This window comes from Trichechus manatus, unplaced genomic scaffold (genome assembly GCF_000243295.1).
Source record: "Trichechus manatus latirostris isolate Lorelei unplaced genomic scaffold, TriManLat1.0 scaffold00024, whole genome shotgun sequence".
Lineage (NCBI taxonomy): Eukaryota > Metazoa > Chordata > Mammalia > Sirenia > Trichechidae > Trichechus > Trichechus manatus.
Window position 1 is genome coordinate 4211877 of NW_004443960.1, and position 11183 is coordinate 4223059.

At 51.2% G+C, this 11183-nt stretch overlaps 1 protein-coding gene across 2 annotated transcripts in view; it reads left to right on the plus strand.

The window, feature by feature from the left end:
- The window catches only part of HMOX2 (heme oxygenase 2), a 40599-nt gene extending 29416 nt beyond the window's left edge, over nucleotides 1-11183 (plus strand). The window contains exons 2-7 of one of the 2 annotated variants that reach the window (XM_023728446.1): nucleotides 6672-6752; nucleotides 7026-7151; nucleotides 8392-8509; nucleotides 8916-9407; nucleotides 10318-10444; nucleotides 10533-11183. In XM_023728446.1, coding sequence (XP_023584214.1) covers nucleotides 7066-7151; nucleotides 8392-8509; nucleotides 8916-9407; nucleotides 10318-10444; nucleotides 10533-10660 — 951 coding nt within the window. In that variant the 5' untranslated portion in view covers nucleotides 6672-6752; nucleotides 7026-7065 and the 3' untranslated portion in view covers nucleotides 10661-11183. The remainder of the gene's footprint in view (nucleotides 1-6671; nucleotides 6753-7025; nucleotides 7152-8391; nucleotides 8510-8915; nucleotides 9408-10317; nucleotides 10445-10532) is intronic. The other variant, XM_004373217.3, reaches the window with a different exon arrangement.

The window sequence follows — 11183 nt, forward strand, 5'->3', positions numbered from 1 at the left end:
CTAAACTTCTGTTTATCTGGAAATGCCCTAATTTTGCCATTATATTTGAGAGACAGTTTTGCTGGAGATGTAATTCTTTGCTGGCAGTTTTTTTCCTTCAAGGCTTTATATATGTCTTCCCATAGCCTTCTTGCCTGCATGGTTTCTGCTGAGTCGTCCGAGCTTATTCTTATTGACTCTTCTTTGTAGATGTCTTTTCGTTTAACCCTAGCTGCTCTTAAAATTCTCCCTTTATCTTTGGTTTTGGCAAATTTGATTAGAATATGTCTTGGTGACTTTCTTTTGGGATCTACCTTATGTGGGGTTTGATGAGCATCTTGGATAGATGTCTTGTTATCTTTCACGATATCAGGGAAGTTTTCTGCCAACAAATCTTCAAGAGTCCTCTCTGTATTTTCTGTTATCCCCCACACCCATCCCCATTCTGGTATCCAATCACTCGTAGGTTATTCCTCTTGATAGAGTCCCACAGAATTCTTAGGGTTTCTTCATTTTTTTAAATCCTTTTATCTGATTTTTCCTCAAATAAGTTGGTGTCAAGTGCTTTGTCTTCAATCTCACTAATTCTGACTTCCATTGCCTCAGTTCTGCTCCTATGACTTTCTATTGAGTTGTCTACTTCTGAAATTTTATTGTTAATCTTCTGGATTTCTGATTGCTGTCTTTCTGTGGATTCTTGCAGCCGGTTACATTTGTCATTATGCTCTTCTCTAATCTTTTTAATTTCCTTTATTGCATGTTCTGCATTTTGCTTAATTTCCTTCCTAATTTCTTGAAGAGTTCTGTATATTAATCTTTTGTATTCTGCCTTTTTGGTAATTCCAAGGAAGTTTCCTCCTTTGGAAAATTTCTAGATTCTTTATTTTGGGATCTAGCTGAAGCCTTCATGGATTGGCTCCTTATGTGATTTGATATTGACTGTTGTCTCCAAGCCATCAATAAGTTAATGTATTTATTTATTTTATACGTCCTAGCTTCTTGTTTTGTTTTGATATGCCCAAATAGGCTGCTTGTATGAGCTGGTTGGGTTATTGGCATGTATGAAGCTCTAATGTCCTGTCAGCAGGTGGTTAGGTCTGTTACTAGGTGTGTGAGATCGGGAGTCCGCCCAGTCCTCCTGTATGGAATCAGCTCAGGTGCCTGGGTAGATAGCCACCAGATGTGTGGTGTAGGCTCTCACAGTCCTGGACAGGCATGGGTGATTGGTGTAGGCACAAGCATGTGGCTGCAGCAGGGGGACACACTCTGAGGAAGACAGGGGGCTTATGGTCACCCCCGAGTGTCCAGGAGGAGGGCTTATCTCTGTTCCCTAGAGCGCATAGGTGGGTGGGTTTCGCAGCCGAACCAGGAACACCTAATGCTGGTGGGTGTAAGGACTGGGGGGCACCTCTCATTCATGGGCCCCTATCACAGGTGGTTAGGTGACGTGGGTGGAGCCACCAGTTCTCAGACCACTGATGTGGGTAGGTGAAGACCCTGCTTAATGGGCAGAGCAGTGTCAAATGTCAAGAACCTGCCACTTCACAGCTGAAAGAGTTGAAGTTAGAGTTCTGGAGTATACTCTGTTGTACTGCAGTACTGAGGGCCTATGCTGTTGAGATGCAGGCGGAAAGGCACTCAGAGTCCCTGGATCCCTTATGCCTGTGCCTAGGCAAGGGAGCTGTACCTACCCTGGGTTCTTGGCTTAGGGGAGCCGGCAGTTTATTTTTTCTCCTGTTTGTTAATTTGTTCACTCTCCAAGGCAGGGAGAATGGCTCCAGGAGTGTGACGGATCCTACTTCTGGCCCAGGGGACTCAGCAGTTGCTGAAGCCGGTCTGGGACCCAGTGCAGAGCAAGGAGGTAGATGGGAGAGAGGTTTTTCCATAAGGGGGGTGTTTTCGATCTGTGCGGTAGGCTGTATGCAAATACTTATCTTTCACCGATCCCGGGCCGCTTCTCACTGGTTCTGGGTGGCGGTGTAGACACTCTGGCACTGGGTCTCTCCTCGTGCGGTAAACTCGCCTCCAAAGCAGCATTGCTTGCCTGCCTCACAGCTCACCCTCGAGCTGCTCAGGCCTCAAGGGCTCAGGCTCTCGTTGGGTCAAGTCTGGCAACTCCTCGCTGCTTCTGAACCGTCTCTCCCTCCCCCTGTCACTCAGTCCGGTTCCTCAACTCTACCTTTGATGTTCAGGGCTCCCAGATTGCCATATATAATCGATTCACTTGTTTTTTCGGGTCTTTGTTGTAAGAGGGTCCACCAGAAAGAAGCATCTGACTACTCCGCCATCTTGGCCTCGCCTCCCAAGACCGTCAATCTTTAAGGAAGCTGACTGCCACATCTTTCTCCCATGAAGCGACTGGTGGGTTTGAACTGCTGGCCTTTTGGTTAGCAGCCAAGCGCTTAACCACTGCGCCCTCAAGCCTCCTTAAAACCAACAGACCTCTCTAAAAACCAAGTATTTATAGCTTTCCAGATTCCCTTCCTGCCCTGGGCAGTGTACTTCTGTACTTTTGCACAGAGTTGTAGTCAGTGTTGGGTCTTGTTTTCTGATAGGTTTGTGTATCCTTCCCCATGCATGGGTGGTTGTGCACCCCGTTTGTACTTTTGTCTGAGCAGGCAGGCAGTGATGTCATTTGAGAGGTTTGGGGATTGCAGACTGCACCGGGTGACACTGTCAGAGGGGATGACACCAAAAGGACTGTCTATAAAATTTCTGTGCAGCGTTTTAGCAGAAATTTATTATTTTTTACAAAAACATTCCTGTAGTTATAACAACAAAAGTATTTTTTGCAAGCCCAGCTTACATGTATCAGTATATCTACAAGGCTAAAACTCTACGTTAATTTACTTTTTGAATCTTCTAATGCACTCCAGTCAGAGCTGTCATTATTACCAGGTTATAATGATGCTTCAAATCCAGTGGTTTAGTCTGCACTTGCTACAAACACGTGCTGTTGTTTTCGTTGCTGCCAGTGTTTTTAAAGTCACTGATTTGTCAAATTTTCTGGTGTTTTAGCTACAATATTGTGGTAGTATTTGTGAACCTATATCAGTAACTTTTTTTTAGAATGAAATAGTAATTAAAGGAAAAGGAGTGATAATTTGGGAATTACGGTTTACGAGTAACAGTACAAAAAAACATTGCTAAGGATTCTGTATGGTCTGGTATCAGAGGAGGTCTATGGCAGAGGTGACACCATGAGTTACTGCCACTGCAGGCAGGTATCTATTGTTATATGCTGTGACTTCTAATGTCACTGTGAGGCTATTTATCACAGATTACTATTAATACTTTTTGCAGTGTATTCCCCCAGAGTGGGATCTTTTTGGTCTGTTTTGTTTTTGTGGGGTCGGGGCAGCTCTTGTTGACATTGAAAGGTTGATGTCTAGAAAGGTGTCCTACATTTATGATCTAACCCTATTTTTTAGGGATGTCAGTGGTTTCTGCAGAGAAAAAAGGATTTGAGTGTAATGGTTAGCCAGACTAAGTCTGGACACACAGCTTTTCAGAGAGTGAAGAGAACTCTGCTTCTGCCACTACAAGGTGGCAGTGGCACCCCAAGGTGACTGTGTGGCCACCCTGAGGACCAGTGGACTAGGCCACAGGGATGGACATAGGCTGCCTTTCTCTGGCACCCCAGCCTGTGGGGGTTGACTGTGGCAGTCAAACCTTCCCAAGAGCGTGCACCTTCTCTCCCACTTTGTACAGATGGTGCTTTTAGTCTGTGGGGAGGACTTAATATCCTTGCTGCTGGGGGTGGGATAAGCCATTATCTTCAAAGCAAAATGAGTAAATCAAGTTTAGAGAACTGTTGACCTAGTGGACAGCGACTACCCTTTACAGTTGTGCTTTTTGACTGCGTATTCTCGGCAGTATGCGCTAGACCTTTTCCTTCCTTTCTCCCTTCCTTCCTTCCCCACTCCTCCCTGTATTTTTTTATTCAAAAGGTATTTATGGAGAATTTATTACTTTCCAGACCCTGGAGACTCAGGAGAGAGAGACAGCTGTTGCCCTGCCAGTGGGGACTGAGTGTGGTCTCCTAAGAACCGAGAGGAGGGGGTCAGGGACTCTCCGGCAGGACTGGTGGAGGGTGTGCCTAGGGGGCACTGGCACGGATTAAGGTGCTGCTGAGAAAAAGAAAATGCCAAGTGGGCACCTGTGGACGCTAGTTTCCCCACCCTCCTTTGTATTTTAAGAGAAGCTTGTATTTTTAGAAGGCTTGTTGCTCGAACAGGACTCCACCCTCCCAAGGGTGCAGTTATTAACAAATAACACACAGCTCGTGATGAGATCTAGTCACACACACCATTGTCATCGGGCAGCGTGATTGGGTGCACACGGCAGGGTGTTCACGTAAGCTGCCATGAGTGGAGTGCTCGGTGCAGCTGAACCGCACTTGTCCTTGTATGCCTCACTTGTCAGTGCACCTGTAAGCAGCACCTCAGGTGCCTGGAGCCGTGCCACCAGTTTCACCATGTGTGCCCACCACTGTCTATTGGTCTGGGGTCCTTTCTGCCCCCTCCTGCTCCTACGTGGCCCATGCTCCAGGCCCGGCAGCCCTTGTTTCCTCTCTGGGCCTGAGTGCTGAGCAGCTGGGGATGAATCCTGGGCCTCCAGGGTACCCAAGGGTACAGAGTAGGGATGTTCTTTCTTAAAAGTCTGTAAAGTGAGGTCACTGTGGACCCGTGCGGGGTGTATCTGCTGCTGGCAAAGCCCTCCTTGGTTAAGAGGACACCCTGCGTTGGCTGCTGTGGTGGTAGGTGCCCATGTAGCTTCATGTTATCTCTTCTGTGGACTGTCCCATTTCCGACATCGTTCCTGTTGTTCCCTTGATCCAGAGACCCCTCCCCTTCCCCACTCCACATCCTGCCACTGCAGAAGTTCCCATCAGTCCTTCCTTGTGTGGGAAGCCTTTCTGATGCCATCACCCCCATTCCATTGCCACCTTCCTTTGCGTTCTTTGCACTGTGCACCATACAGTTCATCAGCATCGTGGAGACGAGAGCGTCTGTGATTGGAAGTCAAGAGAGGTTCCATTTTTTATATATTCTTCTATTTTCTGAGTGTTGTTGGACAACATCAGTAAGCCTCATTCAAAATGCAAACAATTGTATCAAACATTTATTGAGTGCTTACTGGGGAGGCAGACACTGTGCTACACTTTACCTTCTGTGTTCTCATTGAATTCTTCCTATAACTAATGCCATGGGACAGAGAGACGCTAAACCTTAAAGGAGCCCTGGTGGTGCGACAGTTGAGCATTTGGCTGTTACCTGAAAGGTTGGTGGTTCGAACCCACCCAGCAGTTACATGGGAGAGAGACCCTGGTGATCTGCTCCTGTAAAAATTACAGCCTAGGATACCCTATGGGGCAGCTCTGCCCTGTCACATGGAGTCGCTGGGTGGGAATCGACTCGACGCCACCTAGCAACAAACAGGGTAAGAGAAGGCTCCAAAAGACCTTGCTGTACAAATCATGCATATGATCCCAAAAGCTAACAAAGAGAAAGTAACTGCCTGCCTAGGAGACTCAGCTAGAGAGTATGTGCCTGTGTTTTAGCAGTGGTTACATCCATGTGGTGGGAGAGAGGCTGGCGTTTATATCCTTCTTTGTGTCTTTCAAGGACCCTTTTCTTTACACTTCCTTGTCACCCTTGACACCTGTTTTTAGGTGAAGCATGCAGAAAATGTTCAGTATGTAAATACTAAGGTCTCTTCTGTCCTTGGCCCAGGGCTGGCCTGGTTTGGTCTCAGCATTGGTAGCTCTGTCTTTGTGAGTTAGTCTCTTTAGTCCTTGGTGTAGCTCTGCTGCTCTTCATCTTGAAGGTTCTCCAAATGGGCTGCCCTTAGACTTGTGCAGCAGAGGCCTCAGGGATGGCGGATAAGCTTGTCGCGTGCACGGTGGGACCTCAGTTCCCCAGCTGATGAAGGCTCAGCCGTGGCAGCAGGCAGTGGGGACTGATTGGCCCACTTGACCTGCTCCCTCAGCCCAGCAGAGGCCCGGGTGGGCTGGGATCACAGTTGGCTGCTGAGTGACTCACGCACAGCTGATGTGGGCCTCAGCTGATGCGGGCCTCTTGGCGTCTTCATGGGGCTCTGCTCTAAAATGAGCTGCTGGGAACCACAGGCTTCCCTTCACTCAGTGCCCTGCCTCTGCCTGCCACCCTCCAGTCAGTGCCCTGCCTCCTCCCACGGCCCTCCAGTTGGTGCCCTGCCCTGCCCACCACCTTCCAGTCGGTGCCCTGCCTCCTCCCACCACCCTCCAGTTGGTGCCCTGCCCTGCCCACCACCCTCCAGTCAGTGCCCTGCCTCCTCCCACCGCCCTCCAGTTGGTGCCCTGCCCTGCCCACCACCCTCCAGTCGGTGCCCTGCTCCGCCCGCTGCCCTGCACACAGAGCCTCCTGGCCTGGAGCGGGTCAGGGTGAGCGGACCCCAAGCTCAGCTTGCTGGAAGGTAGAGTCTGTGTGTGGCTGGCTAAACTCAGAGCCGTGCGCTACGTGCTGTTTTTAGGCTTTATCTACAGTGTTTTGTTATTTTATGGTTCTTTTTTGGTAACTTTTTATTGTGATAAAATTTTAAGCTTACAGAAAAGTTGTAAGAATAGTACAAAGGAGTCTTGTATACCTTTTACCCAGATTCACTGTTAACCTTTTGCCTCTTTATTCACTCGTGTACGTTCCCCTCCACAGGTGAATGTGCACACACGCGGACGCACTCTTTGAGCCATTTGACAATAAGCTGCAGACCGCCTGCCTCTTCTAAATATGCTGGTGTGTTTTCTATGAACAAGGACATTCTCTTACATAATCACAGTACAATTATTTACATAAAAAAAAAAAGGAAATTCAGCGTCGATACAATACTGTTAACTCTTCCACAGTCTATGTTCTAGTTCTGCCCATATTCAGATGTGGCCTCACTAATGTTAGAGCTTGATTTTTAAAGAAGATAATCCTGGGGAGCGTGGGCGTTCTCCCTTTTTGGCGAGCAGAGCAGGCAGGTGTCTGGGGAGATGGCGTTACCAGCTCTTGTGTCTCCCCTAGAACCTGAGGGCTGAGAGTGTCAGGACCCACACTCGGCAACATGTCAGCAGAACTGGAGACGTCAGAAGGGCTGGATGAGTCTGAGAAAAAGAGCTCTGGAGCCCTAGAGAGGGAGAATCACACCAGGTGAGCGGTGCGAGGCCTGCTAGGTTCCATCAGGGTGGGCTTCTTACACTGGAGGTACACTGGGGTGCGGTCTGGGGCGGGGCCACGGGACCAGCAGTGTGCATAGCTGGCGTGGTTGGGACCACAGAGACAGCACGCCCTCTAGGCCGCTCAACACTCTCCCCATGGTTCTAGGTGGTTCTCATGCAGCATCTTATCCCGAGGGCGGGACAGGCCTGCTGGGAGTGCTGAGTATTAGGATTGGACGGTATTCCTCATCTTTTTTTTTCTGAGAATCCTAATAGTGTTTCATCTGTGGGTGAGAAAGGGTAATCAGAGACCATCTATCTAAGCTGGCCCCTTTTCAGCGTTTGCCATCCCTTAAATGTGGGAACAACTCTAACCCTGCTCTCAGACAGGGCTTTTCTTACTGTGGAGGGTCTGCTTACTCTAAGCTTCCAGTTATCAGAACCTGTTCTTCAGTGTTCTTAGCCTCTCATTATAACTCTGTCATTGGCAAAGTTCTTTTTTTATAACTTGAAGTAATCCTAATAATAAACTAATTCTTAGCACGTGGCTGGGTGATATGTGCTAATCTCCTGAGAAGCCAGCACAGGCTGAATCGGGGAGGACAGTTTTCCACACGCTAGCAGACGGGTTGTGTGCATACGATCCCCTCCCAGGTTCTCTGCCTTGTCCTGTGCTGGCATCATTGGTACCACATCCTGGGTAGTTTCCTGAAGCAGCGCAAACACCAGGTCCTGGCCCCAACCTCTCCAGCCTTTATCCCATTCTCATCCTGCCAAGACCTGAGTGGGCTCATCCACATGGGATCTTGAAGAGGCAGGGGACACAAGGTGGAAGGGAGGTTGCCCCAGGATGCAGGCCACAGTCCTCTGCATCCACCCCTGGAGAAGCCTGCGAGCACGGCCCTGGGTTAGAGGCCTTTCTCCTGATGTTGGGCAGCTATGGAAGCACAGTGCCACTCATGCAGGTGCTTCACGGCAGACGCGGACACTTGAGGAATAGGCTGTGCTCATCTCTGTGCCATCTAGATCCTTTGGGCAGGCTGTCACCTCTGTCTGCCCCAGAGTCCTGGCAAGGCCCTGCTGTCACGCTGGAGTGACATTCCAAGCAGTCCGCTCTCCTGTTGACTCAGTGACATAGCAGGGTTGTATTAGCACGTGGCACGCAGCCACACGTGGCCCTTTCCAGGGCCTGAGAAGGGCGAATTCCCACACTTGGCCACCTGTCTCCACAGAATAGCCGACCTCTCAGAGCTCCTGAAGGAAGGGACCAAGGAAGCACACGACCGGGCAGAAAACACCCAGTTTGTCAAAGACTTCTTGAAAGGCAACATCAAGAAGGAGCTCTTTAAGGTACATGCCCTCAGTCCCTGCAAGGATCATGCACGAGACCACCAAAGGGGCCAGGTGGGGGGTTTCAGTCCCGGGAGGAACTCCCTGCCTCCCCAGAGCTTCTCTGGGGCAAGCTGGGCCTTGTTCTGTGCTCAGCTCCTTCCTGAAATTAAGCTGTGGTTCTTGGGGATTAAATGGAGTAACAGTGACATCAATGACACACAAGTGTCCATTTTCCAAAGAACTCACCATGTCATTCCTTAAAAACATGAAACCTTCACAGTATAAAGTGAGGTAACGTGATGAGTCTTTGGGGGCTGGAGGGGTGTGGGCAGTTGCCTGAGCCTTGTCTCCAGCTGCTGGGATGCAGTGGGATCCCACATTGCTGGCCAGCCCCTTCTCATGGTCTCCCTGCTCTGTCCCACAGCTGGCCACCACTGCACTTTACTTTACATACTCGGCCCTCGAGGAGGAAATGGACCGCAACAAGGACCACCCGGCCTTCGCCCCCTTGTACTTCCCCATGGAGCTGCACCGGAAGGAGGCACTGACCAAGGACATGGAGTACTTCTTTGGTGAGAACTGGGAGAAGCAAGTGCAGTGCTCCGCGGCCACCCAGAAGTATGTGGATCGGATCCACTATGTGGGGCAGTATGAGCCTGAGCTGCTGGTGGCCCATGCCTACACCCGCTACATGGGGGACCTCTCGGGGGGCCAGGTGTTGAAGAAGGTGGCCCAGCGGGCTCTGAAACTCCCCAGCACGGGGGAGGGGACCCAGTTCTACTTGTTTGAGAATGTGGACAACGCCCAGCAGTTCAAGCAGCTCTACCGGGCCAGGATGAATGCCCTGGACCTGAACCTGAAGACCAAAGAGAGGATCGTGGCGGAGGCCAACAAGGCCTTTGAGTACAACATGCAGGTACGGCGGGGCGGCAGGTGCTGTGAGGTAGTAGGTGCTGCAGGTGGCTGGGACTGCAGGGCTCCTGCTTGTCTGTGTATCTGGGATGGAAGTAGGGGGCAAATCCAGAGCTTTCTAAAAGGAAATCAACGGCATCAGGCATTAGGAGATACAGGGCCTCTGGCTCGTTCCTGCAGCTTGCTCAAGAGACGGTGGAGGAAACTTAATTGGCCACCAGAGGGCGTGAGCCCAGGAGATGGTGCTTACCACAGAGGCCTGTGTAGAGGCCTTCTGGGAAGAGGGAGGCCCCCCGGCCTGTAGAGGTGTTTGGGGAAAATGGAGCTGCCTCCCTCCCTCACTGCAGGATTCTGGTCTTGAGAGTGGATCTTTTCTTTTTAGCAGGGGTTGCTCAGAAAAGTCCTGCTTAAGTTCAGGGAGAGGTCATTTTAACCAGGGAGAGTAATTCCATTTACAAGTAGCCTTTAGATGGGGCTGAGCCCAGGGGACTGACTGTCCCCAGAGCCACGAGTCAGCCCTCTGTGCCAAGGAGAGTGGGCGTGAGGGAGAGAAGTGCCACAGGCCTGCCAGCCTCTCAGGGTGACACAGCCACCCTGCTGTAGACTCTTCTCCCACGTCCCTATGGGTAAGGAGCAGTGCTCCCAGGATTTTTCTGGGTAAGCACCTCAGACTGGCCAACCCCTTGGCCCTGCCCTCATCTCTCTGGGCCCTTACAGTTTCAGTTCCTGGATGTATCTCCGAGCAGGCCAGCCACAGGGCATGGCGCCTGGGTGGTGCAGGGATGCTCCTCCATGGTGGGCCCTTTGGGGAGGGGCTGGGCAGCACCTCTGCACAGCTTCGTGAAGGGGGCCAGTCTGCACTGAGCCCCGAGAGTCAGAGTTCTGAATGGCTCCAGTGGTCCTCTGCTCCTCAGATATTCAGTGAACTGGACCAGGCTGGCTCCATGCTGGCCAAAGAGACCCTGAAAGACGGGCTCCCTATGCATGATGGGAAAGGAGACGTGCGCAAATGCCCCTACTATGCCGCTCAGCAGGACAAAGGTAGGTCTTCCATCTCCCCAGCTCCCCTCCCAGGTGGGATGGCCACAGCCCCTCTAATGGCGCGTCTCTTGTTGGCACCCCCACATAGGTGCCCTGGAGGGCAGCAGCTGCCCCTTCCAAACAGCCATGGCCGTGCTGAGGATGCCCAGCCTCCAGCTCATTATTGCCGCCAGCGTGGCCCTGGCTGCCGGACTGTTGGCCTGGTACTACCTGTGAAGGACCCCACCCCACCACGCTGGTGCCACCTCCCGCTGTGACCACTGGCCCCACCCCACTAAATGACCACCTCAGGTGACTTTTTTTTTTAATGCTGCGTATGAGAAAACAAGCAGCTAATAAAAGCCAGATGCTAAAGCCTCTGCCTGCCAGCGTCCTCTCTGCAGTCCAGGTGCTGAAGTGGGCTCATGCTGCTCCCTGCAGTCCCTGGGCACCTGGGGCAGCAGCAGCTCAGTGCAGGCCCAGGACACCCATACCTCTGACCCTCCGGGCTCATTCCCTTCTTCCTTCTGGTCTCTCAGCACTTTGGGGGTGGCTTTCCTCTGTTGGGAGTGCTGTGGGAGGGAGCGGGGACCCACTGGGCTCTGCTGCGGGGCTTCTTGTGGGGGCCCAGGATCCCTGTCCCGGGCTGCCAGCCCTCCTTCCTCAACCAGAAAACTCTGGGAGGTCCGTGCAGCCCACGACTGTCCCCTCTGACCTGTGTAAATATTCCAGTACTCAATAAAGCAGACTCTGCAAGCTT